Genomic DNA, 26937 nt, shown 5'->3' on the forward strand with positions numbered 1-26937 from the left:
AGCTTTGGGGTAGGAATTGGAGCCGTAAGGTACCCTCAAAATGATCATGTCGTATCTAGCACTTCCCAAAGGAATAGTGTTTTAAAAAAAAGATAAATAACCAGGAGAATTAAAAATATCCCTTAATTTCAATGAAAAAAAGTTTCAGTTCCAAACTATACTGTTGCTGACCAGTATTTTAAGGCTTTGATTTTTTTCTTTTTTTAAAACTGAAGTATTTTTGTCTTTTGGCAGTTGAAATGCACTTTGTGTGAAATGCGTTAGCTCCCTCTATAGTGCTGTGAATTGGAACGGAGGAGTAGAACAAGGCAGCAAGGGAATGAACCAAAAATAAACCAAAATAAAATAAAACAGGGTTGGGGAAAGAAGAACTTGCTGCAAAGTTTTCTGGGACGGGAGGAGGGATTTACGTATTTCTTCCTCGTCATCTTCTGAGGAGGAAAAAAAAGAAAGAGAGAGGACCTGCCCGTGGGACCGGAGGATGCTCCCGGCAGGCGCGAGGAGAGGAGGGGAGGACAGGGCTTTAGTAGAGTCCACATCCCCGCAGGTTGTTGGCGATGATGACATCTGTGACAGCATCGAAGACGAACTGGATGTTGTTGGTGTCGGTGGCGCAGGTGATGTGTGTGTAGATCTCCTTGTTGGGGGACTTGTTCTTGCTCTCGTACTGAGCCTGGATGTAAGCCACCGCCTCCGTGAAAGAGTTGGGGCCTGTAAGAGAGCCGAGACGAAAGGAAAAAGCGTGGGTTAAAGTGATCCTGTAACCCTAAATCCATAGGGTTCCTGCAAGCGCCCTGTTGTAGGGACGTGGGGAGCTGCTTTGGAGCTGCTGCAAGCCAGCCACCCCATCTCCACCTCAGGGATGGGCACTATTACCAGCCAGGATTACTGCAAGGGAGGAGATGCTCTCCGACTGTCAGCTCAGTTGTATTTTTATTCTGAGTTGCTGTTTATAGTCTATAGAGATGAAATGCTTGAGAGAACTGAGTGTTAAACAGGCTATAATGGGAAAACCAGAAGAAATTCCACAGAATGCTGACAAAAAAGAGAAAAAACCTGCCAGGAATGTGGTAAGTGCTTGACCCAGTGAAAAGGCTTAGTTTTTTCCCTTTTTTTTAGATTTTTTGATTAAAGCTTCAGCTTTTGATGGAAAAGAGGAGCTAAAATGTCCATGAATTCAGGGCAGGATTGGTAACTGTGCCCTCCTTTCCCTGAATCACTAAGAGAAAAGGACATGAAAAGATCCAGCCTCTGTTACAGAGCAAAGTGGTGTTTTCTCAAACAAAATACAAAAAAGCCGATATAAAATGTCCCTCTTTTTGAGAAATTAGGATCGCAGCACCCTCTGCTAGAGCTGTGGCCAAAATTGCGCCACGAGGAGTTTCATGTTTTGATGTATAGAGATGTCTGTGCCAAACCTTATTAACCATCAGGTTTTGTGTTTAAAAAGCTTAAGAGCAGTCACGCAAAAGAGCAGATCCTTTCTCATCTGGTCAGCCTTGGCATTGCTCACACACACAGCTCCACTCGGGCACCTGCTTAAGTCTGATAAACTCAGTTTCTCTGGCTGACCTGGAGTGCAGCCCTCCAGCACTGCTGGGTACTGCCAGTGTCCCCCAAGCCCTGGAGGGTGCTACATTGGCAGCACTGCTAACGCTCTTGGATCCCTCTCCCTCCGTGATGCTTTACTGGTGAGAAATGTTGTTATCTGCTAGGGAGAAGCTTACTTGGGCTTGAGACTTGCTGTGGTTGAAGGCAGCTGATCTGGGAAATCACTTGCACTTACATGTACATGCATTGCTAGTTGAAGACACAAGCTCATGAAGACCATGAGACTTGAGAATATGCTTGAAGTAAGACACGCAAAATGTTTGCTGGGAGCAGGTTCTTGCATGAAGACCTGCGTAAAGAATTTGGGAACAGTTCCACATGGTTTGCACCACCAGGAGGGTATTTTATGAAAGGGAAGATGGTTGTTCAAAGGCATGAGGATTTACATGCTGGATTCCTTCTGGGAGAGCAGGGAATCACTAATGCCAGCTTGGTTTAAAATATGCCTTGGATTCTACTGCTGTTTTGCTAAGTATTGTGGATTAGTTAGAAGCATGAGTGAATTAAGGAGATGGAAACAGTCAGAGCTCCAGCATACAGCAAGCAAATTTGCGGGTGCAGTCTTCTAATAATTCTCTGTCAGCAGAACTAAGGGACATCAGAAACTTCGTTCAAAAACCGGGTAGATGTGGCAATTTGGGACATGGTTTAGTGGGCATGGTGGTGTTGGGGTGATGGTTGGACTGGAGATCTTAGAGGCCGTTTCCAACCTTAATGATTCCTGGTTTTACTCACTGAAAATTAATCCAGCCACGAAGCCAGGAAACATGAAATTAATTATTACTCTACACTTAATTGGTTTAGTGGTGGACTTGGTAGTGTTAGGTTAAAGGTCTTTTCCAACCTAAACCTTTGATTTTATGATTCATTTTATCAAAAGCAGTTTGTGGAACCTACTTGTGATGTTGAAAGTCTGCTTGTTTGATATATAGGCTTTCATCAAATAATTCTTTTTAACTCCAGGGCAACTTTCTAATAATGCTGCTTTTTCACAGGGCCACAAGGGTTTCATCCTCTGAGCATTGGTCAGCAAAGCAGGGGCGAGCAAGCTTAAGTGCATGCTTGGGTCTAAAGTCTGGGCTTAACATTAGCACAAGCTAACTTCCAACTTTTAATGGCATTGCTGAATGCCTTGGGATGAGATATTCTTCACCTCTGATTCAGATCCCTGCTGGATGAGTGGAAGGACTTTCAGCCCTGAGACTTCCAGCCCTCTCTGATGGCACGAGAGAGACAAGAGGTCTGTGGAGGCTCTCTGGCATTGTGATGACTCCCAGCTTCCAGAACAGCACCTCGAAGGAATTTAGAGCATCTTTGGGGTACTCTGAGATTTAGGGAGGACTGGTTTGGATCACCTGGGGCTGAAGCACTCAGAAACAAGCTATAATTTTTTTCCTCTGCATAGTTAGCTGAGAGCTTAGCTACGCATGTATGAGGGTCTGCCTCTCCCACTGAACTCCTCTCTTGGGCTGGGATAGCTTGGGAAGGAAAAGTTATACCTAAGCCGACATTCCTTCTTGTTCTAGTCTCTCTGCCATCAGGGATATGTAAGCATATTATTTCAGAGTGGGGTTACTGGGACACTTCAGTGAAGATCCACAAAACCAGGTCCACAAAACGCAATCAGGAAGGAGTGAAAGGTGCAGGTTTGCCTCATGGAGAAAAGGGAAAAGGGAAGAGGGCAGGAGAAAAATCTTCCGGTACGTAGAAACGCTGCTATGAAGAGAATGGTGATGAGCTTCTTTACAACCCATCCAAAAGATGGCAAGCAGCAATCTAATTTGCAACCAGAAAAATTTGGGGTCAGCATTATTGTGAGCTTTCAACTGTAAAGACTGTGAAATTTCCATTATTAGATCTTTTTAGACAAACATGTCAGGCATATGTTGGTTCTGTCTGGACCAAGCGGACGAGTAGATGGCTGAAATGTGTTGGTAGTGACAAACATCTAAACCTTTCCCAGAGAGGAAGCCTGCAGCTGTTCTTCTGAATTCACATGCGAGTCGTTCAGCTCCATGGTCATAGACCATTCAGCCCAAAGCAGCAATGATGGATTGCTTTTGCCTATTCACAGTGAAAAATCAAGTGCTCAGAGATAGGAAGCTCTGGTTAATAATTTGTTGGCCTGCCCAGAAATGTGACACTCTTGGTACTGCCGGTTCACAACTACGTTTCCTGACAAAGAGATCTGCTTCGCTGTCTGTCGGCTTGATTCATCTGGATGTCTCCGGTGAGCTTAAATAATTCATGACGATAAAAGTTTATTTTTATGCTGTCTCGGAATGGTAATGAGGGTTTGTGGAAGCTGGCGAGATGCAGCGGGAAGTGGCGGGGTGCAGCTGCAGCCTTTGCACAGATGATGTATACTCATCATTAGCAGGTCAGATGCCAGGCAGCCGGCAGAAGCAAGGGCTTCTTGCATGCTGCCCTGTTGCAGAGCCTCTGCTCTGATCTCCAGGTATCACTAAGGTCTCCTTCTCCCCAGCCAAGCTCAGGGCATGGCTTGCTGTGGCTATTCCCTCTCTGCACTATGGGTTAAGAGGTGTGGGCCGCCAGTGCATGAGAATATCAAGTGCCTTGTTTTCTATCTACATTTGACTGGAAGCATTTCCATGTCCAGATGCTTGATGTCAGCAAGCCTGAGAACGAAACTGGGGACCTCCTAAACTAATGTGATAAAAATCTACAGCTTGAGCTGAAGCAGGCAAGCTGTAGGACCTGCTGTCTGCATGCTGGAGGGCTGATCCTGCAGCCCCTCGGTGCCTGGCAGTGGGCTAGTGGCCAGGAACTGCAGAGGGATCCTTGTTGCAGTCAGCCAGGACCCACAGGGGAACGGGATGGGTTATGAAGCAGCAAAGCTGGACTCCGGCTGAGGACAGCCCAACTAACCCCATGCGTTGGTCTCCCAGAGACCAGTTACCCATTTGTAATGGTTAAGCTCACTGCACCTTTCTGAGAGCCCTGCAAGAGGGTTCATGTTCCTAAGCAACGCTGGGAGCCAGGGCACGTGTTTAGGGAGTGTGCTGCCAGCCCCACACCTGCATCGAAACTGCCCATAGGGCAGAGATCAAACACCCTGCTTAGCGGTGGTGGCCCTTTGCCGGCAAAGTACTTGGGTTTAAGTCATCCTCATGCTTTAAGTAGACCACTAAACATGGTGGTGGTGATCCTATGGCATTTATTGAAATAAAACTTGCAGGGAAGCGAATGGGAGCTCTAGCTATGCATCTTTAGCCTCATTGCCTGTGATACACCACAGTACCAGCCTGGGTGGGAAACGCTCCGTGATCCCTTTGCTATGCATTCCTGCACAGCCAGTTTTCTCATTACCTGTATACTCAGGAAAGCAGATAGTCAGTGGAGATTTCTTAATTTTCTCTTCAAATATGTCCTTCTTGTTTAGAAAGAGGATGATAGATGTATCTGTGAACCATTTGTTGTTGCAGATGCTGTCAAAAAGCTTCAGTGATTCGTGCATGCGGTTCTGCAACAGAAAGGAGAGATCACATCAGGCCAAAGACAGCGGCTTGGGGATGTTCAACATGTAGGGAAATCTAAAACAACTAAATTAAGGAGCAAAACAAAAAAAAAAGAAAAGCTACAATATACATAATAAATTTATGTATACATACAGCTGAACGTATACATACACAGATACAATCCCTATAACATTTGAACATACAGTATGTAACTTAAGGGCATTTAACTATACAGAGCTGTTTTGACTTTGGATAGCATATAATTTACAGGATGCCAGCTCATAGACATCATCATGCACCATGCATGGATGGGGAGTTACTTTTGCCCTTTGATCAGATTTATGTGTCGGTGTAGCTCATGCAGATTTTCTAAAATGCTTTCATTAATTTTCTTTTTTTTTTTTTTTTTTACTTTCTCAAGTGTGTGTGGCACACAACTGGTTGGATACATTAACCAAGGACTGGTAGATCCTTGAATTAATCTAGAGTTGGAAGCAGATATCAAGGTGACATAATTTTGGAAATGACCTTGCCGTGACCTTTGCCTGGTTTTGTTATTTTGTTTAGTGTTGTTGTCTGTTGTTGGGCTTTTAATTTTTTTTTTTTAGTTCTCTTGGAAGATGGCTCAACAGAAAGTGCCTGGCAGAGAGGGAAAAAAAGTGAAAAAGGAAGAGGAAATAGTATAAAAAGGAAAAACATAACGAAGGGCATCTAAGAACAACCAGACTAGAAGTCAGGCAGCTACCACTGATGTTAGCTCATGCCTCTAGAAGAACACTAGCTACTCGCCAGCAGAAGAGCCATACGTTCAAATGGACGCACAGCGAGAAGTCAGCGTTTTGGTTATAGGTCATGCAAAAAAACACACAGGAAAGGAGAGAGATAAAAGGAATGAAAAAAACAGACCAGTTAGAGAGTTGCAAAGTCCGCCACATGGTTTTATGGTGGTAGAAAGAGTTCACGGCAAAGTCAACCAAGTGTCATGTTCCCTGCTGCTTTCAACTCTCAACTCGGTTTTTCTTTTGGTTTTTTTTTTTTTTTCTCGGTTCAAGAGAAGCTTCATACCTGCCAAATTTGGTTGGTCTCTCAAATGCTCATTTTTTGGCCTTTGTTTGGCTAGATAAGGTCAGACGGACGAGGAAAAGCTGTGAAGGTGCTGAGGCTGGCGATGTTTGGCGCGCGAGGCCGACGCCGGAGTGCGCACGCCGGTCGCGTGGCCATCTCTCAGCCGGGAGCCGGGTAGCGGAGAGAGCAGGCGCGGTGAGGACGAAGCACACCCAAGAGTCAGGGGGTTATCAAAGGCAAAGCATGGTACAGACCAGACCGGCTCCTCGGCTTTTCCCAGCGGCATCTCCTTGGGACATCACTCCCCAAACCCGCTAGTGCACATACGAGACTGGTTACAGCGACCGCAGGAGATAAGCTAGAGAGAACAGGGCTGCATGGTCTCGTTGCTGGAGGGTTTTTTGGGGTGGATACAACCTGTCCCCCCCAGATTTGGTAATTCGGAGTGGTGCAGGAGACAGCTGGGGGGCTTTCACCCCTCTCCCGCTCCGTTTCACACCCGCGTTGGCAGCATAATTGAGCCCAGCACTTTATTGATTAACGCTTTCCTTTTCATTGATACACTTTAGCTGCTGCTGAACGTTTTATTTAGATAAAAGTGGCTCTTTGGATAAAGGAAACATCCGATCCAACCCAGAGCGAAACAGGACGCGCGCGATTTGCTGTACCGTATACCACAGGCTTTGCTACCAGACTTGAAATGACCGAGCATCTCCCCACCATGCATTGTACCGACACACGGGGAAGACGCAATCATGTACAAATGTAAAAATGCATTTACTTATTGGGTCTCAGTTGTAAGACATTTGCTTATTTGAATCATCCCATGTCTGTGTGCTGTTTTTTTGCTAACCCAGTTTATACTGGCTGGTGTGGGAGCCCCAGAGCAAAACTCCTCTTTGCCACTTGCGTCAAAATCGTAACCATGTAGAAACCTGCAAAGGTTTTGTACAGGAGATCCTTGGCTACCCAAAGCCTTTGGGAGGAGAGGAGAAAGCGGAGGGCGGTCAGGGGAACAGAAAGCAAATATAATTAATTGTTTTTTAAGCAGGGTCCCTCACAGAACATTTTTAATGACATTTTTATCACCCTTGCTGATTTAAAATAAAAGCACGGAGAAACACATGACCACTGCTCGTGGGTTAAACCAATACCTCATCTGCAGCAGCCATCAGCCTGGAGGTCACCATACTTACCACGCTGCACCTCGCCAGCCCTGTACCACGCTGCGCAGCCCCAGCGGGGAGCGGAGGTGTGCAACTGCACCTCATGGCGTGGGAGGCGTGATGGGTGACGTTGGTTTTGGTTACAAAATACAAGCTGAGGACTTCTCCTGAGCTGGGCTTTGCAGTTAGGTGAAGCTGACTTTCCTACAGTAGCAAGACTACATGAGCATCCTACAGAAATCCTGCTTCGCTTACATGGTTTGATTAATTTGCGTTAATACCTGTTAGGAAATGAGAGTGTTTTCCCAAGAAACAGTGACTCTTAGCATCCAGTAGTAATCAGAATATACCCATAGCACAAACCAATACATCCCTGTAGAAAATGAGAGTTACAGTAAAAATCCTCTATTCCTTTCAAATTCCAGAAACAAGTTTCAATGCTTCCTAAGGCTGCCTGACCCGGCTTTATGGTCTCTACATATTGCTTTTTCCCCCAGCTTTGCTGGTTAGCTGAGTAAATATAACCACCGCTCTGCCCACTCCTCCTTATTTACCCAGGAAAGGTTCTTGTCTTAAAATCCACCTTTTACTTCCCCATCACTAAAGAGCAGACGACGTTACTCAAAAGCAAGGAACTGCTTTCGACGCGTGGAAAAGGTGCAGAGCAATATCCCAGTGAGCAGGTACGGATGCTCCTGTTGCCGTACCTTGTTACCACGTGGGAAGTGCTGTCGTATCCCAGAAGGGCTCCTGGGAGCCTATGCGTGGACGCAAGCTGTCCCAGTGCCTGCTAACATCAGGAATGCCTCGCTGCCTCCCTTTCCTTTCCCTCCCCAACTGTTATTAGTTTAACAGATGTTTGTAGGAGACCTCCAACAGCTCAGGAAGGCCTTGGCTGCGATGTGAGGATGGGGAGGCAGTCTCCGGGTACCACATGTAAAAGGACAGGCTGCTGCTAAAGGAGGAGTGAGAAGTTAAGGCCCCCAAATAATCCCCCTCTTAACAGTAAATCCACAGTGAAAGACCCTTTTGGTCCCTTAAAGCTCCCCCAGGGCCCCCCTCAGGAGCACCCATGCTGCTATGATGGGGCAGACGTGCCCAATCTGCTAGGAGGCATTAAAGATCACACTTCTCATACTTTTATGTGAAGTGATATAAATTACTTTACCTGCTTTTGGACCCATTGTGCTGCTTTTTCCTACTTTATGTCGGGTCTGTCATTAAGGGAGGGCTCTTGAAACATTGGCTTCTTAATGTCACTTCCTATTTCAAAATCAGTATTTTAAATCCTTATGCCTGCAAATGCTTTACACCCCGACAAAGAAAGCAGCCCCATCAGCCATGTTACAGAGGAATAACCACTTGCCCATACAAATTAGAAGTCCAGTTACCTTTTCCTGTGCAAGACAAGAGACAGAATTGCTTATAGCTGAGTTCAGATGTCATTGCACAACAGTGTTCCCATCACTGATGCGAAGGGCAAGCAGCTTTCTACTGAGTGTGAGGGAGAAAGGATGCTGCAGTCAAGACTCTGCCCAGGCAGGAACACACCCATAAACCCTGCCTTTTTTTCACCAGAGTATGGGAGGAGACCTGGTTATTTCTGCAACACACAGTCAAGTCAATCTTTTTTGTTTTCCTTGGTGATTAAGTGCTGTCATGCAAACTATAAGGACACAAGGACACTAATGGTTATCCTAAGCACAGAAACTCCATATTCCCCCCTCCTGCTTATATTTCCTAAGATGCCCAAGCAAGCCACTTCCACTTGCTTTGTCACTCCTAAAGCAATTTCTGAGCGCTGCAGTTCAATTTTCCTTGCCCAATGACAGCAGAGACCTTGCTAACCAAGTCATGCAATGAAATACGAACCAAGAGGCCAACACTAAGGCACAACAAGGGTCACTAGCACAGCGCCTTCAACCCACCCCATGCTCAGCAATGGGGACACGAACAATACTTGCATGTCTTGGCTATATATGGATGACCTAAATATCTTAGTTTCAGGCAGCAACGTGCAGCATGAACATCTCCCTCTCTTGCCATGATTCCTTTAAATATGTGAGCAAAAACCCAAAGAGGATAGTCTCGGTTCCCACAACAGGTCCCATGCCATTGCTGTGTTTTTTAAAATTCCATTTGGAATTCCATTTAGAAGGAACAACTTCTAATCTACCTTTGAAGCAAATCTACCTTTGTTAATCACCTTCTCCAGTTTTACTGATTAATATTACTCTCCTCCCAGATTACAGATCTGAGGCTTTTCCTCCTGTAACCTCAGCTTATGAAACATAAAGATAAGTCACAAATGAGACAAAATAGCCTCATTATGCAAAGACATAATCCACAGAGTTGTTCAGTCAGCTAAAGCAGGATGTTTCCACTGTGTACAAATACAGCAGAGAGCCCTGCAACTCCTTGTGATGGACTTGGTAAAAGCAGATGCAGAGGCAGGTGTAATACCTTGAAGACAGCGTCTTGTGACTTGGATGGGCTGGGCAGAGGGTGTAATTTTGCCTTGTGAGCTCTAGGTGTGGGCTGTGGCTGGCAGCAACGGGACTGGTGAAGGCACTGCTTGAATTTCCCTGTAGGTTTGCTCCTCTCCCCTGGGAGCCGGGCACGCAGGGAAGCAGTTTAGATCTGACAACAGTGGCATAAGAAGGTGTTTGGGGCAATGGGAGAGGCCGGATTCAACAGCACTGGGGGTTTCTATGCAAAGCATGGTCTTTATGGGTGTATGGGCCTAGAAATCACAGATGCAGAAAGTTTTCTTATTTTATTTATGTCTTTCTGACCCAGACATAGAGAAGTACTTGCCTTCCTTGACTCCTGTAGTGTTGCTCTTTGTGGTAGGGATTCGGAGAGAAAATACGTCCCTTATAAAAGACTGTCTGGTCTTAGGTAGTGATGGCTTTGCACACAATAGCCTTTTTTCAGCTGCTGCAGGAGGATGGATGCTCAGTCTTTTAAAACAAAGCGTGCAATACACCACAAAAAAACCCCTTCATAAGCATAGAGCTGCGCTTTACTTTTAAGGGCAGGGACAGGTCAGTGGGTGCTTCACCCAGCCTTGTTTAACCACCTCTGTGCTCAGTCTTGTTTGAAAGCATTCACAGTAAACCTGTTGTTCATGAGCTTCTTTCAGTGAGACAAGCTGACTCTACAACTACACTGATCGCAATGCCCCACACTAACTGATCTTAACAAGATGAGCCCCTGCTCCGTGTTATGCTGACTTTATCTGAACTGCAGTTTCACCAGCCTGAAGTGAGGTTTGACTTAAAGAAGTGCAAAAAGCCCCTGTGAAAACCTGTGATTGTTGTCAACAGGGTGCTGAGTGCACAGGGAAAAGCTGTTGTCCCTATGCACCACCTTTGCAAATCGTTTTTTGGGCACCTGAGATGTGGTAGGGCTCTTTCCCTCTCGTGGCTCCATGCCAGCAATGAAAGCTCTACAAGTCTTTTCATATTCACAGAGTCATCCGTACAGCCCCCAAACCTTCAGTGGGTTAATACAGCTGGAAGTGCCTGGACTGTAGTAAGCATGTCTATAGAAAATGAAGATGGAGGAGCAGCATCCAGCTCACTCTCTCAGCTGCGTCCTCTTTGTGTTTTCCAAGTGAGAAGCAATAAAAGCTGATTTACGTCATTAAAGCCAGCAGATGTGACGGATGCAGACAGACAGCAAATCAGCTGACTGAAGAGATGCTGCTTTTATGCTGAGTTTTTGGAGAGGAACCACGTTAGCAGGGAGGAGACCGAGTGCTTGAGGGTTCAGCTGGGAGAGGACTGAGTCTGTGGGCACCGTGTTTTCCACCTGCCATTTGTGCTGGGGGTATAATAGGGGCAGACAGGATCCGACACTGTCATTTTTTCCTATTTGCATTGACCTCGCTCAGGGTTGTTTATTTGGGTTAGGTGGGGGTGTCCTGCAGGCACGGCTGTGACAATGCCGAATTCTTTCCCCGTTTACGCCGAATGTGTAAATGAACAGCAGCTGCCTCTGCCCTCCTGTTGCTCAGCATCCCCAGAAACGCTTTGTGAAAAGGGATTGAAATAGCAAGCAAATGTCAGCACTGCACCAGAGCGCAGGCTTGCCTGCTTTCTGGACGCAAGAGCAAAGTTGGAGCTGCTCAAATCCCGGTTTCTGCAGCGGGGCACTTCGGGGGGAGGCTGAGCTGGCACCCTGCTCGTCACTGGCACAGTACTGGGTGATGGACAGTCACTGGCAGAGCTCAGCATCCCCAGGAGAGATGCTGTAACCTCCATCTCAGAGGAGCTGAGTTAAGGCTGACATTTAAAAAATGGCATTGGCATTCAAGCCCTTCCATTTTGTGCTCTGTGGCTTTGAATCAGAGGCTCTGGCTTGTGTAGACTGGCACCCAAAGATGACCTGTGTTAAAGGCTGCCTTTGGCTTCGCAGTTTGGGTGTCACAGCCCAAAGTGTACCTACAGAGCACCTTGCTCTCTGCTCAGATCACAGCTTCGCTCCCTGCCTCCTGGGTCTGCCCTCTCCCCATGTATTCTTCTTTATCTCCTGGGTGTGTTTCCCCTGACCAGTTGCAGAGCTCTATGGCTGGGTTTTTCAAATCACGTCAGGAGATTTTGGTTCCTTCCCAGTAAATCCTACAGGACTGAGCATCCTTCAGTATACCAGGGCCAGGGTCAGAGCGAGGTGACAACTGAGGATTATAAATAAGCGGACATGAGAGGGTGTAGGGTGTCTCAGTCAGTCTGGAGGGACATAGTCATGATGTTACTACCACCCTGAATTCTGGCATCAATACAACCCAGACAACCAGGTGACTTCATCAAACAGTTTGCCAGAGCTCATGAACCTGGCTCGGAAGAGGCTAGAAACCACAGCCCCACCCTTTTTGGGAAGAGATAACTGATACCTAACAACAATCTTTCCCTCAATTCCTTCCTCGTCAACAGCTTTCTGCAAGCCTGACATCTGTACCAGCGGGAGAATAAAGACCCTCAGAGAGACAGAGCTGGCAGGAGTGAGCCCTCCATGCCGCCGCAGACTGGGCACAGATGAAATCATTACCAAAGTCTAAGTACAGCTTCTGATTCCTTTTCATTAGACAAATGCAACTGGGTGCTTGCTGCAGTTGTTGTTAGTCCCGAAAGCCTGTGTCCCCAGCACACTGAATGAATGGCCAGAAGACAGTAATGAGTCTTCCTGCATCCTTTCTGTGTATTTAATTCACTTGTATTAATTGCACTCTAATACTAGGGAGCACACAGCTCCTCACTAGCTTTATTTCCAGATGGTATTTTGAGCCTAATGTCACAGTTGGAAGTCATAAAAGCTCTCCTAGAGCAAATTACCTGAGGAATCAAACAGTTCCACTCTCACTCAGGAAAATGAATTTCTGTAGCCTGAAGAAATAAGTCATACTCCTAGCCCGAGCCTGCCTTGGGTGTGCACGGCCACCCTGCACCTCTGCACCACGGCATGACCACTTCCTTACGTTTGTTTTAAAAGCCCACCTAGCTATATCTCCTCTTTCTGAATATAGGGTCCTGTTAACACGTTTTGAAAACACACAGGTCAGCTAGAAAGGACAAATAAAACACTGTGACTTTACTGGTGCAAGGCAGTGTTACCTGGGTGTGCAGGACTTGATTTTGAAGAGTGTGGTGGACAACTCTCCCCAGGATTTCAGAGTCAAGGGGGAATGACTGACAAAAGCACATTAACTGTAGCACCCCAGTGAGCATTCGGTGAGCTCTGAGCAGTTAGTTGCTGGCTATGCAGTATCCCATAAAGAAGTGTTGGGGCCTCCAAGACCCGGTTAGACTCACCGTGGTTTCATCTTCATGGAGCACCTGGTCGTAGCCACTCAGCGCGACGCAGAAAATGATCGCTGTGACATCCTCAAAGCAGTGAATCCACTTCTTGCGTTCTGACCGCTGGCCCCCAACATCGAAGAGCCTGCAGCATGGGAGAGGACCATCAGATCCTGCTCTTTCTTAGTTATGAGGAAACTTTAGCATTCTTGGCATTTTCTGACCATATGGTCCCTGGAAGGCTCCAAACACAAAGCAGCAGGTCTTTCACCCCTAGCTTGGTCTTCTCCAGAGCCTGGAGCCAAGGAGGATCAGGAGGAGCCATTACAGCTAGGGATTTGGGGATCTGTGGGAGAGCCTCAGCAGTATGCTGGGTCCCAAAGGGTTTGCGGAGGTGGAGACCACGCACTCTTGAGTTTTATATGCTCTAAATACTTCTCTGCGTGGCTTTCCGTCTTCACACGCTCTTCTCTCTACTGGCTGGCATCATGAGGGTCAATATATAGTGTTACCCGCATGTCACTGACCCACTTTAGAGAAAAGATTTGGCCAAATATTTTTACATTTATGAGGTTGATCAGACTTGGGGCCAATCTCATATTATACCTCCTACCAAAGCAGTGTCGTTTGGGTTAGAAGAAGGTACCATGAGCTCCTATCTTAAAGGCAGTGATTTTTCAAGAAAAGATTGCCAAACATTGCATATTGTTGACCCCCTAGAATGCTGTGTCCTCTGCAGTGGGAGTCATCCCTGTGTTAACAGCAGTTTAACAATTTCTCCTTTGGGAACTATGGGGAAACACTGTGACAAATAGACGCCCTGAAAATTTACTGTGCAGTTTTAGACTAACCTGAAGTGGAGGTTTTTGAATGTGAAGTGGGTTTCTACAATGCCCGTTGTTTTGACCCTGGTTCGGAGGATATCCTGCTCCGTGGGCTGGTAGTCTGCAGCTCCAATTCGATCTAAGCTGTCTAGGTAGCTAAGAGAAGAAGGGAAAAGAAAAAGAAAACACATAAGAATAAGACACACATTAATCTTTGTCAATCTCAGATGAATCTTTCAGCTTCCTATTAATCTTTTTCAAACTCATTTTTCATGGCTGAATGTATTGTAGTTAAAGGAAAAAAAAATCCTATTCTGGGGAAAAGAAATGTTAACAAACCCCACTAACCTAAGCATAAAATCTGATAGTGAACTGAAAGCAGGAAATTAAGTGTGCATGTGTTGTGAGCCCTGATTGCAATCTGTGAAAATACACAGCTTTAATAATCCTTGCTATTTTTATTCCCTGAGGGACGAAGGTCCCAATCAGTCCATTGTGCTGGATGCTGTACACACACATGCTTTTTTGTAAGGGTTTCTTCAGATAAGATGTTGGAGCATATAGGTCTTGCTCCCAGAACAGGCAGGTCAAGTCACCTTTGGGAGATGCCTCTGTCTCCGCTGGGAAAGGAGGGAGACAGGGCAGCTTGCTCCAACGAGATGCCTTGCTTTCAGTCAGCTCAAATGAAGGGAGATGAATCTGCCCAAGTGAGTCACTGCTTCAGTTTGAAACCCAGCATAGGGCTGGGACTGCAGGAGATGCAGCACTTGGACAAAATCCAGGGGCCTGCTTAGATGGTGATAATCTGGGAGTATAAATCAGGGGGTTTTGGGGGGTAGAGGGGAGATTTAGCTTTCTAAAACACTTGGAAAGTTTTAAAACATTTACCCTTATTCTGCTCAGGGCTTAAAATCTATGAACATACGCAATGCCTCCATGGGCTGAAACTTTGGGTAGGAAGTCCTGTCTTTTGGCATAAAATGCTTTTGTAGAGGAACCCAACAGCTGCGCACGTATGACCACAATCTGTTTTTTCATCCACTTTCAAGACAATTTTTCAAAACAACTCAGCCCAACTAAATATAATTTACAAAGAAAAGAGGAATTTGAATTACAATCAAATATGAGTTATAAACACAGAGCTGCATCACACAGTAGTCTTTCTCACCGCCATTGAGCTGCACACAGACACTCCAGTTCCTCTTAAAGGGGGTTTGATGTGCATTATAGGGCCGAAATGCCCACCTCTAGCCCCAGGAGCATTAATCTAATGCACATGAGATGCTTTTAATATACTGTGAATATAATAAATATAATATATATATATAAATATATATAAAAATATATTTATAATATAAACATAATAAAGCAGATCAGGTTGCCCAGAGAGGTGGTAGAGGCCCCATCCCTGGAAACATCCAAGGTCAGGTTGGATGGGGCTCTGAGCAACCTGATCTAGTTAAAGATGTCCCTGCTCACTGCAGGGGGGTTGGGCTAGATGACCTCTAAAGGTCCCTTCCAACCCAAAGCATTCTATGATTCTATGATCTGTGCTTGAGCAGTGGTCTTGTCCTTCGATCTCTGTGCTTCTGGCACCCTGGATGTCACCCCCAGAGGCAGCGGGGCAGGAGGTGACATGCCAGGGGCAGGATGGGAAGGTACCCATTCAGGTGTTAGCTGGAGGACGGCAGCTTTGCCCAGTGCAGCTTGCAGAGAATAAAGAGTAGTAAGAGGAGCTGTGCAGTTGTAGGGAAGGAAAAGTTATTGCTGCCTCTGGTGAGTGCAAGAAGGTATGAGCTGGAACCATTCACATAAGATAGCCATGATGTCTAAGCTTGACTTTCAGTTTAGCTAAATGCAATTTTTTTTTTAACATAGAGTGTTAAAGCCAAAGCACATCCCGCCTGGCCTGAATGTGCCGCCCTGTCCTGCCCCTGGCGATGCTTTCCCTGCTGCATCAGAAAGCAGGAAAAGGCTTTCCATTTGTGTCCTGGAGGGAGTGCTCTGAGCCAGGCCTCTGGAGTGGGGGCCGTGCACTCTGCTACCGGAGAAAACTCATTGCCGCTGGCTTTCATGCCTACCCTGCTAGCCTGGAAAAACAGACAACCAAACTCTACGCTAAAGTGAAAAACAAACCTCACCCCACCTGCATCATGTATTTTGGCTACCCATCATTTTTATCATTCATTTTTGCTAAAGAATTGCAATAATCACATCACCCAGAGAAAAGTATATAAGCTAAGCAGGCTTATTTTTATTGTGCCCTTTTTCAAGCATTTAAAGCCATTGTGGTTTTGTGACAGATGCTCCCTTAATAGCCTTATGATGGGCCCTGGATAGATGAATGGGGCTTCATTTGAAATCAGATCCTCCGCTGTGACGGCTGAAGCCACGATCGCTCATCTATTCACAACTGGTGTCAACTCCTGTTATTTAAGAGAGAGCTGCATTTCTTCACATGTCCCTGCACACTGAGGCGGCTTGGCAGTGCTGTTATTCAGAGACCCAGGCTCTCCTCTGTCCTCAGGAACAAAATATTTCAAGGTGATGGTAAAAAGTGGAGGTGTAAGAGGGAAGGATTTTCTCTCCTTCTTGCAGCTCTTGGCAGTACCCTGAAGACCTTTATCACTTTCTCCATCTTCATTTTCTGTATTTTCCTATGATTCAACTCTCTTCAATTTAACATTCCCTGTTAATTATTCTTGCCTTTGAGAACCTCCTTTAAAGCTGGGAGTGCAGCAAATGAAGGAATCTACTGCAAACTGGCCAAAGGACAGCAGCACAGTGATGGAGGAGTTCGTTACTGTAATTACTGTCTTCAGCGTGCAATTTGCTTGTGAACAGCAGCATCCTTTAAACCCCTGGCTGCATGCTGGGACCTCCTGGGGTTCCCACTCTCGCTACCAGTGTGCACAGCCTATGGCTCTTCCACGCGGCATTCCCCTTGGCTGCCCAACAGCGAATTAGCTCCAGATTTGATTTGATCCTGCATACAGCCTGGCTCTGAAGCTTGGAAAGCCTCACCTCCCTTCACATCCTTGTCCATGGTGGTGATGCTGCCTCATGTGCCTGGCTCCACCTGAGTTACTCTGGGGGATTAGAGGTTTGGAGGAGCTGATGCAGTCTGCCAGCCTCTTCAGGGGGCAGGATGATAGTGACAGAGGGAGGAGAACTGAGCAAGATCCATCCCATCCACCCTCTCCTCTCTGACAGCATCCAGCTTCCAATCCCAGTTGGGATATCTCCATAGGAACCTTGGCTGGGGGGGTCTCTAGCATCTGCCTGGGTGAGGGCACTGCTTCCCGATGCTTAACTGGTGCTGTGACAGAGGAATACTCAGTATCCCTAATACTCAGCCTTTCCTGGCTTCAGGTGGGCTGAGCTCTGTGAGTCTGATGCCTTGGGGTCACTCCCACGCTAATGCATTCAGCCCAGCTGCCAGGCACCCCAGCTCTAATACCTGCTTGCCAGCACACCCTTTGCCTTTTCTATTAACTCCCCTCTTTGTCTCTTTCCTCATCTCTAGTCTTTTCCATTATTCTCCATGTGTTTCTCAATTACTTCAATTCTTTCAGTTGCCTGGGTCTGCTTTTCATCTGTTCCTGGTAGTCTTGATGAGGGTCAGCCATCAACTTTTATGAAGGTATACATTTTCAGAGCTGGTTTTGAGGCTGCATTCCAAAACTGTTTAGTCCTCTGGCTGCTCTCCCCTGGAATTTCTCCCATCTCAGGCTGCAGCAGATATATTTTCCCCTGGACTTGGCCGCAGCTGATATGGGCCCCGTTGGCACGTGTGCCCCACAAAGCTCAGCTGGAGGAGCGTGCCGTGGCACGGCTGCCATGCTAACATCCAGCTGGGGATGGGAAGCTCAGGCAGGCTGCTGTTTGGATGCTGAGCTGACTTTAGCTGCTGCTTGTTGTCCTTGGTTCCTGCTGGAGCTATCTCTGAGGCTTCACCGGAGCGCCGGAGCGCTGGTGCTCCCTGCCCATGCTGCCTGGAAGGACCTGCTGGTCTGCGAGGTGCAAGCCTGAGCTGGCAGAGGGTGGGATGTGTTGGGGGTGTCACCTCTTTAGGAACAGGGAAACCCAGGTGGGGACAAATTGCTACACATGGTGCTGGATGACGGCACTCCTGGTATGCCCTCTGAACCACAAATCTAAAGGCCAAACTTGCTGGAGATAATTAGTTGTTGCAGCCAACAGGCTCAATGACACATAATCCCCTCAGAAGCTGGCATCTGTTTAACTAGCAGAAATAAGAGCACTTTGGAGGCCGTGGAGCGAGCGCTCAGCTCTCCCCCTTCCGCGTCATCTTCGTTGCACAGTGCTGGCGTCAGAGCTCCTTCCACTTCCCAGCTCCGGGGTTTGCATGCTGGAGTGGAAGCACATCTGAAATGACACATCAGCTCTTATCTGCAGCCTGCCTTGCCCAGGGCTTGCAGGGGTTAAAAAAAGCTGAAGAAAGGTTAGAAGGTTTTTGACTACATGAGTAACCCTCTAGCATTTATACTCCTGAGCTGAGCAGCTCCATTACTGCTTATATCTTTTATCTTAAATGCTTTGTTTTGAAGCAGATTGCAGGTTTCTGAGTCACTCAGTTTATCAGGCTCAGGGAGGTGAAGCCCAACTACATTACGCTGCTAAAAGCAAAATGCACAAAAAATGGCATTTCCCAAACACAGGGAGAGGAGCTCATTGAACTGAGGCTACAAAAGGCAGACACTCTATATAAGAACTAGCTGATATTAAGTATCTCCACACAGTAATATTGAAACCAGGGAGTAAATATAGTCTCTTGTGCCTTTGTTTGATGTTTCCAACAGCATGTGGTAGCAGCACTGTTGATGCCGGAGACACTGCATGCAGAAAGGACTGTTGTCCAAGGTATCCCATGCGAACAGACTGGTGGCAGCAGCCTACGTGCAGCGTGTGGACAGGGACCCCTTCCCAGGCACTCTGCCACCACAGGAACCTTCTCCCAGGGTTGTACTGCCTATGCCAAAGGCTCCACTGGCTGCCTTCTTGGATGAAGAAGTGTAGCTGAGGTCACTGGCTGTGGTCAGAGCTGGATACCTGTGGGAAGGCTTACACAGACGAGCATTCACGTCTGTTGAGGTTAATGGCAATAAAATGGTTAAATGTCTGTTGGGATTTTCTTGCCTCAAAGGTGACACCTTGGCAGTCTTTTTGCAGGCAGCATCCAGCTTGCACGGCGCACACCCGAGGTGCTCACACCACGCAGATGTCGAGCTCACATCCTCCGTGCTCGAGAAGAGGCAGTGCAGTGGCATCCGCAGCTTGGGTCTTGGTCTGGGGCAGGTTTGCAGACAGGGGAGTGGGAACTTCAGGGGACAGCAGCATCTTGCCAGCTGCTCCTCTGTCCTGACAGTCCTGGCCTCTGTCCACGTCTCCTCCGTGAAGGAAAGGATACCCCTGCCTCGTTCTGTTGGCTTGCATTGTATTTGATTGAAAAAGCAGATCCCCATTTGTCAACAGACACAGCTGAATCACTGCTGGGTTATTTTCTACTCCATGCACAGAGGCACTTGAGGGTCAGCTCCAACGTTGTGTCCTGGCAAATGCCAAGTTTTTAATCGAGGTTGTCACGAGCAGGAGTCATCTCATCTAACTCTAGATGCTTATGTGAAGATGTCTCCACCTGAGTGCTCCTTCCTAGTTCATGGATGGAAATGGGCATTTGTAACATCTGTTATCTGTATCTGACCTTAGCTTGTACCCTAACTTCTGCCTTTCTTTCCCTGGTGAACAAATAGCTCCAAGTATATTTAGCATTAAACCCATTTAATATTAGTGACTGTAGAGTAAGGATTCAGAGGATAACCACTGGGCTTAGGGAGTGTCAGTACTGACTCTACAACAGTATAGTAAACTCTTGTAGTATCTTCCATCAGGAGAGAGAAACCATGTGGGCGCCGCTTCCCAAAGGTGTGATACAGTTCTGTACGGCTACCCAGGGCAGCTGGCGCTGGGCAAACACCCAGAGGCTGTGGTACTGCAGTGTTTTTCCTGCAGACGCCATGCCCAGCCATATCTGCTGTATTATTTTAGAGGAAGGGGGAAAAAACCCCCAGCCCACTCTCAGAGACCAGCACTCATCCAGCACACAGAGCAATGACATAACATGTATCTTAAATAATCATCAGTTATGAAAGACTTGAAACGTAGCCAAAAAGTGGCATCGTGTCCCTTCAGAAATCAATCCCACCTAAGGGTAGGATGTGCACACTTGCGCAGAGCCCTCCCATCCTCTGAGCGAAAGCCAGAAGGCATTACGTGCTGCTCCTTGGGTGCTTCCAGGTGGGTTATGGCAGGCAGGAGGAAGAGACCTTAGGGGATAAGGAATTCAGCTAAGAGGGCAAGAGCATCATCTGGCATTTTCTGAGCCTAGCCCAGAGAAGGAAGGTCTTGGGAATTCACTCCTGGACTTAAGGCAATACGTTTTGTGTTTCTGGCTGTGTTCTCCGTTCGGCCAGTCCTGCCTCGATGGGAATCATATGAATTACATGGCAGGCTCTGCTGTCCTGCTGCTGCTCCCAATGATAAATCTCATCTCATGTCCAACCAGATGAGATACTGGCATGGACACTCCCCAGCTTCCCTCCCACAAATCCAACCAGTGACAAGCCACTTGTGGTGCCTGCTTCTTGCAGGCTGCTAGCAGCAGGAGTGATGGTCACCAGGCCCAGAGATTATTTGGGTTATTTTCCTGAATGAACTCTGCTGGATGGTCTCGGTTTTCATTAATATCCCTTGGGAAATGAAGAGGATGGTCCCTGCTATTAAAGGATGGTGCCAAACCTTGACAAGAGGGATGCTACATTGCGATGCATGTTTTTTGCCCTGCACTGAAGCAGGACCCTGCTGCTGGCCAGGGCCACAGGCTGTTTGCTCAGACCTTGCTGAGGGCAAGTGAGAGATGCGTCCATGGAAAAGGAGTCGTGCAGTGGGCTGTACAGGGCTTGTACATCAAGATCAACTTGACAAGTTGATATTAATACTAATGATAGGCAGGAGGAATGAACAAAAGCAGGTTGGAGTTTAGCTGTCCTAGTTAGACTTGTAGTTTTCCAAGGCATGACTGGATCCAGAATAATTTTTAGCATCGCGTGTGGATGAGCAGAATCACTAAATAGCAACCGTATAACAAAGGTACTTCAGGACACAAAGGGTCTCCAGGCGTAAGCTGCTGGCTGGCTCTGCTCACAGGTGGCATTTTGGTCAGCAATGTATCATGGTCTTGTAACTGCTGGAATAAAAGGACATGGTGGTACAGTCTGAGTCTGTGATCACAGAGCTCTGGCTCGGGGAGAGGTAGGCTTCGGAGGAAAAGCCAACACTAACAACCTACTCAGGGTTTTGGAGTGGCCCTGGGAAAGCAGATGTGGGCTCATCTTTCTGCGAATTTGAAATTTGGATGGTATGTAAGAGGGGATGATAAAGATTTTTTTTTACATATTGGAGCCTTTACAGAAGAGAAAAACAATGTGTCTGGATCAGATCAATGACCCACCTAGCTTAACTAGTGTCCAAGAGCAGATGTTGAGAGAAGAGTACGAATAGAGGGCAAGTATGCAGTACTCAGTTTTCCCAGCGTCCAATACTTCATATGGATAATGGAGTTTCAAAGAGAAGTGTGATATCTTTATATTTATTACCCTTCAACAATTTCTTGTCCAGAAAATTGTCTAGGCGCTTTTTGAAGCAATGTAAATTTCTAACAGCCACATCTGCGGCAAAGAATTTCCCAGCTCAGCTACCCTGTCTGTGAAAAACTGCCTCTTTCTGGTTTTTAAAATGCCATGTCAGAGTTTAACTCTGTTAGTTATTGTATGGGAACAGCTGTCTTCTCTCTCCTCCCTATTCCCCACTTGTTTCTCTGTAGACATCTCTATAGACCTCCACACGTCCCCTGTGGAACAGCTCTGCTTTGCTGCTGAGACATTCCTGCACAGAAGCCTTTCATCATGCCAGGAAGGGGTTTTCCTGATCTCCTGGATCCTATCCGAGATGGGGAAAGGAGGGAGCCACAACTGCCTTGTTCTATATGTAACCGTCTGCTTTATGGCCACTTAATACGATGCTATTTGGAGAACCAGACAGTTTAATGCCAGCCCGCTTGGAGCTGCTGCATGGGCAGATCTGGTGAACATGGTCTGCTAGCAGTGGTGCGATCCCTTTTAGAAGTGTCCTCATCTGGGCAATATCGCTGTTTATATAAAGCCTCTGTGATTTAAAGCATTGTTTAGCACAGAGCCGCTGACCACGGAACACCCTTGCCTTTGTTTTCATAAGCAAAAGATTTTTATGGGGGCTGGATGGATCTTTTCAGCAGTGCTACGTAAATCTGAGCCCGCCGGGATGACGCATGGCTCAGACTGTGCAAGGTCTTCTCCCCCGGTGGCCCTGCACGCAAGTGTCCTCCGCACGCCAGGGCAAGGCACAGGCACTAATCGAAATTTGGCTGAAGCAGAGGAGGGCTCAAGAGCTTCAGTCTAGCTCTTGCTTTATGTAAGCCTCTGCTTCCTTCTGATGACCAGCTCTGAAGGACAGTAGCTGAGCTGGAGCAGGGATGAGGTGTGGTGGGACTCAGCACCCTGGAAGCAAGCAGGATCTATGCCTAAACCTTTATGCAACAGAGTAAGTGGGTTTGAAGGGGTTTTTTTTTGGTTTTGCTCCAGGACTGCTGTAATAAACCTGCTGACAGTGGAACTGGTGGCTTTCTACACTTTAAAAAAAAAAAGAAGAAAGGAAGGAAAGAAAAGGAGGGGCTAAAAATAAGCCACGGGGAGTTTGGGATAATGAAGGGCTTGTTCTGGGAAGGAGCCCTGATCAGAGGACACAGCCTCTGTGCTGCAGCAGGGCTCCCGGCGCATCCATGCAAGGCAGCTGGCTCACCCGCGTGGCACTTGGTGGCTCAGCCCAAACAGGGGAGAGACATCAACAAACCCAGCCCGCCGCAGCTGAGTCCCTGCAGTGAGCACGCCAACAAAGGCACGAAAGCTCGCTCGCCCCAGTGTTCCTTACATCCCATGGCAGCTGATTTGATTTGGCCCCAAGGAAATCTCGTGAGGTAATTACTGCAACCCTGGAAAGCAGATAACTGTGACTGCAGATGAAACCAGTCCTGCAGACTTTAACCTTTTGATCAGCCACTGGCCAGGGAGATTCACCAGGGTGTGCACAAAGGCCCAGGGCATCTATTTACACGCTTGTGGCCGTAGGTGAAGTAGCATTAACAACTCCACTTCTAAGCTGGAAGGGAAAAAATAGATATAACTGCAGTGTTTTTGTAGTATTAGGTGTCCGTCTGCAGCATGGATAGCACTGGTGAGGGATTTAGATCTAACGTTATGAAGGAAAGCATTAGTTAATGAGATCTGCCCTCTCATATCAAGCAGATAGAGGATGCCCACAGCTGGATGATGGCACAATTACGAAGAGTGGGGTGGGTCTGTCGGGAGCTGACTTCAGTTAGAGGCCTCATTTATACACTTACTGTGCTGAGGAAGATTGGTTGCTGGTGATGGAGTGGGAATCATGTTTCTGGATCTTCTCATCTGTCCACTTTCCTGACCTATTAGCAAGCTATAGGGATTTCTGCTTTCAAATCCCATTTAAGTATCCCTGCCAGAAAATGTGGGTATCAAAACCAGCCAATGCTCTTTCATGGACAGATATGACCCACAGCTAGAAAAAGCAAAACCTGGAAATTTTACCCTTGGCTGCACACCAAAAATGTCTTTGTTATACCAGATATAGGTGGATCTCTTGGGCGTGTAAAATCTGTTCTATGCAAATGGACTTTCTGGCCCTTCTTAGCGGCTGTCAGGCTGAGGCTCCTCCAAGAATGGCTCTGCTTGTGGTATTGCAGCATTTTGGTTTCAGTCCAGGCCAGATCCAGAAGCAGAGAAATGTAAGGGAAAATTCATGGAGTTTCTCATCCCTATAGAAAACGTTCAGCCACATCGTTGTTAGGAGGAGATTTGTTTGCCCTGTATCAAAATAGCTCGATGGTTCCCACCAGGGGAGGCTGTCACCTGAGCCAGGCTGGTCTGGCGAGACACCCTGCTGACCACCCAATCTTCCTTTCTCCCTGTCTCACGGGGATGAGCAACCTCAGAGAAGTCTGTAATCATAGCCGCCTGTCGCCAGACAACCACCCCTGGAAGTTTAGGCTCCTGCAGCCCACCTAATAGCAGTTTGGGTTGCTCCCAGGTCTCTGCAGGCTGATCCCTGTGTTCAGCTGAAGATGCATCAGGGACTTGTGCATGGTAAAATCAGCTTGAGACACTCTGTACGGGACAGCCTGGCTGCACTGCTGCTGTGGCTTTGTGGGAGATGAGCCGAGCACACCACCTCCAAGGCATGTTCCTCCACGAGGGTTGGGGACAGCTACTGTCTCTGCACTTGAGGTTGTGCAGAGACTTTCCCATGTGCCCTGGGGACACATCTGTGCCAGAAGCAGCCTCTGCTGTCTGCCCATGGACCTGCCAGTGACCACGACTCTTGGGAGTGAGCCACTGGCCAGGGTGTTGCGGTAAGCCAGGTGGGCGGACCAAGAGTCCCTGCCTGCTTGGCAGGAGAATTTTGAACCAACCCAGGAGCACTTCACTTCCAGTGGGAGGATGGAGTTGGCCCAGAGAAGTGTTAGGTCTGGAAAACATCAGGAGTTCTTCCAGGCAACGCAGACTTTATTGCCAATAAATGCTTTTGCTGAGCTTCCTCTTGGCTGCAGAGGGGAGGAGAGCATCTTGAGCAGATGGCTGGTTAGCACAAGCATCGCCCTTGCCCAGCCCACATTTCTGCATTCTCTGCTGCTGGAGCACCCCAACTTTTGCTAAGCACGATTGATGTGTCCTCCCAATCTCCCACCGGAGTAGAGAAATATTATTAATCATACTTGCTTTAGGAGGAATAAAAGTATTAAGGGGAGAGATGACCCCTCCTGAGGACATGACAGGAAGTCTGTGGTGGCACTTGGAAATCAGTTTGGGGTCCCAAATCGCAGTCAGGAGCTTTAACCACAAGACCTTTCCATACTGAGTTTTAAGCAATATTATTCCATGCTTTTAAGAGGGATTTTGCCCATGTAGGGGCAGATACTATAAGGCTGGTAGAAATTTGCTGGCCTATTATAAGAAAGAAATATATTGCTTACATAAAGAGCAGCCTATAAAATGGTGTTACAATTGATGATTAAGCCATAAGTTAACCCAAGAATTTGAATAGAGATTAATAAATGCTTTCTTTTTTTTTTTTTTTGGTGAACAAAGAAGGCTGAAAATGGATGTTATCATGTACTTTTCTGCTCCATCCAATATAATTTCATGCATTCCTATATGGATTTTGATGAGTCCTGCAGATCAATGATGCTGCATTTAAACAGAAACTAAGCAGTAATTACAGACGCATGCAAGATTTATTCATCTGGTGGCACTGCACCAGCTGATGGAAGGATCAGCCGTATCCAATCAGTGTTTGAAGCCTCTCAAAATAACGAGCTTTTTGGCTCCCACTGCAAAGTGAAAGTAAAAATAACCCCTGAATCCCAGGAGTGCCCCCTTACGTCCACACAGGGAAGGCTGCAGGATGGCTCTGGGTCGCGTCTGCACCATTGCTCACGCTAAGCCTTGCCTTTGCACACCCATGTATGTTGTTCACGTTGGGTCGTCTTCACGCACTTGCTGCATGACCCACTTGTCCCTAGGGCTGAGGATCGGATTGATGAGATTTAAGGCGTAAGTGAGGAAAAAGGAGGAGGGTGAGCAGTGTGGAGGAAGGAGCCAGGGAGCGGGCAGCCTGCATTCCCCGGGATCATCTCCTGCGTGCCGGAGGGCGTCCTGGCACAGCATGCATGGGCTGGGAGCCAGCATGACGTGCCACGTTGCGGCGTGAAGGGAGCAGCTGGGGAACTGGAGTCGAAACCACGGGGGTGCGTAATGTGGCTCTGTTGTTATGGGAACACGTGGCAGGGGATGCAAGGTAGCGTGTTTAAAGGCAGATACTGGATTTCGTTCAATTTTTCTTCAGGATTTCCCTGCTGATGTGGGCTATATGTCCATAGAGTAGCTCTCCCCTCCTGTGGAGCTTGCTCCTCACTGTCACCGTGAGATGCCCTGACAAGCCAGAGAGTCCCACTCTGTGATGCTCTTTGCTGGGACTTTAGACAGGGTACCAGTGCTAATCCTACACCCAGACTTCTCATCGAGCTGGTGGAAAGCAGCAAAACATCAAGCGGAGTCAGCAGGGTCAAAGCAAAACCTACAGGCCTCCCATGGTACTTCTGTTCTGGGGCAAGGGAAGATAAACAGTGGGATGAATGGACCGAACCAGGCAGACCAGGGGTTTGGGCAACTCTTTCAGACATTCGGATGGGTGCCTGCGCAGAAGTCAGAGAAACCCTTGGTAAGATAAACAGGTCATGCGGGTGACCTCTGTGCATTTAGCACATTTTCTATTTACTACCACCTATTTTAAGCAGATGGTCTTAAGTCTCCCCTAGTGATCGCAGATGTCTGAATGAACACAGCAGGACTGAGCCTCACTGCCCTGCCTGTGTGCTCCACTTCAAAGGAAGCTCCACTGGTGATGGGAAGCACAGGCAAGTGGGAAACCCATCCAGGCCTGCCCAGAGAGCAGCTGTAGGTGGGAACAGGTTGCCCAGAGGTACGCCCAGGGTCTCCTGCGCTGAAAGCTCCCCTCTGTCACCTTCAGGACTGGCACTGCCACCACTCTCTGCAGGTGGGACCCAGCCGAGACTTTGGATCATGAGATGCAGCTCTTCATTGTAGGTGGGGAAGTGGCTCTTACACCTTTAAAGGGTGGTCCCTTGGCCAGGATATAGGTAGTTGAGCTCCTGGGTAGAAATGTGTATCCTTTTTTCCTGAGTTTATTTGTAACTTCTGTATTTGTGTCATTTCTTTGTTTACATATTTTTATTCAATGAGATACTCCTCTGGGGATTTCTTAATAC

At 47.3% G+C, this 26937-nt stretch overlaps 1 protein-coding gene across 5 annotated transcripts in view; it reads right to left on the reverse strand.

The window, feature by feature from the left end:
- Window positions 1–523: 523 nt before the first annotated feature.
- GNAO1 (G protein subunit alpha o1) overlaps window positions 524–26937 on the reverse strand; it is a 138160-nt gene continuing 111746 nt past the window's right edge. For all 5 annotated transcript variants that reach the window (XM_075715885.1, XM_075715886.1, XM_075715887.1 and 2 more), the window contains 4 exons: window positions 13971–14099; window positions 13135–13264; window positions 4942–5095; window positions 524–711 (listed from right to left, as the gene is read on the reverse strand). In XM_075715885.1, the coding sequence (XP_075572000.1) occupies window positions 524–711; window positions 4942–5095; window positions 13135–13264; window positions 13971–14099 (601 nt within the window). The remainder of the gene's footprint in view (window positions 712–4941; window positions 5096–13134; window positions 13265–13970; window positions 14100–26937) is intronic.

The sequence above is a fragment of the Pelecanus crispus genome, chromosome 8, assembly GCF_030463565.1.
Source record: "Pelecanus crispus isolate bPelCri1 chromosome 8, bPelCri1.pri, whole genome shotgun sequence".
Lineage (NCBI taxonomy): Eukaryota > Metazoa > Chordata > Aves > Pelecaniformes > Pelecanidae > Pelecanus > Pelecanus crispus.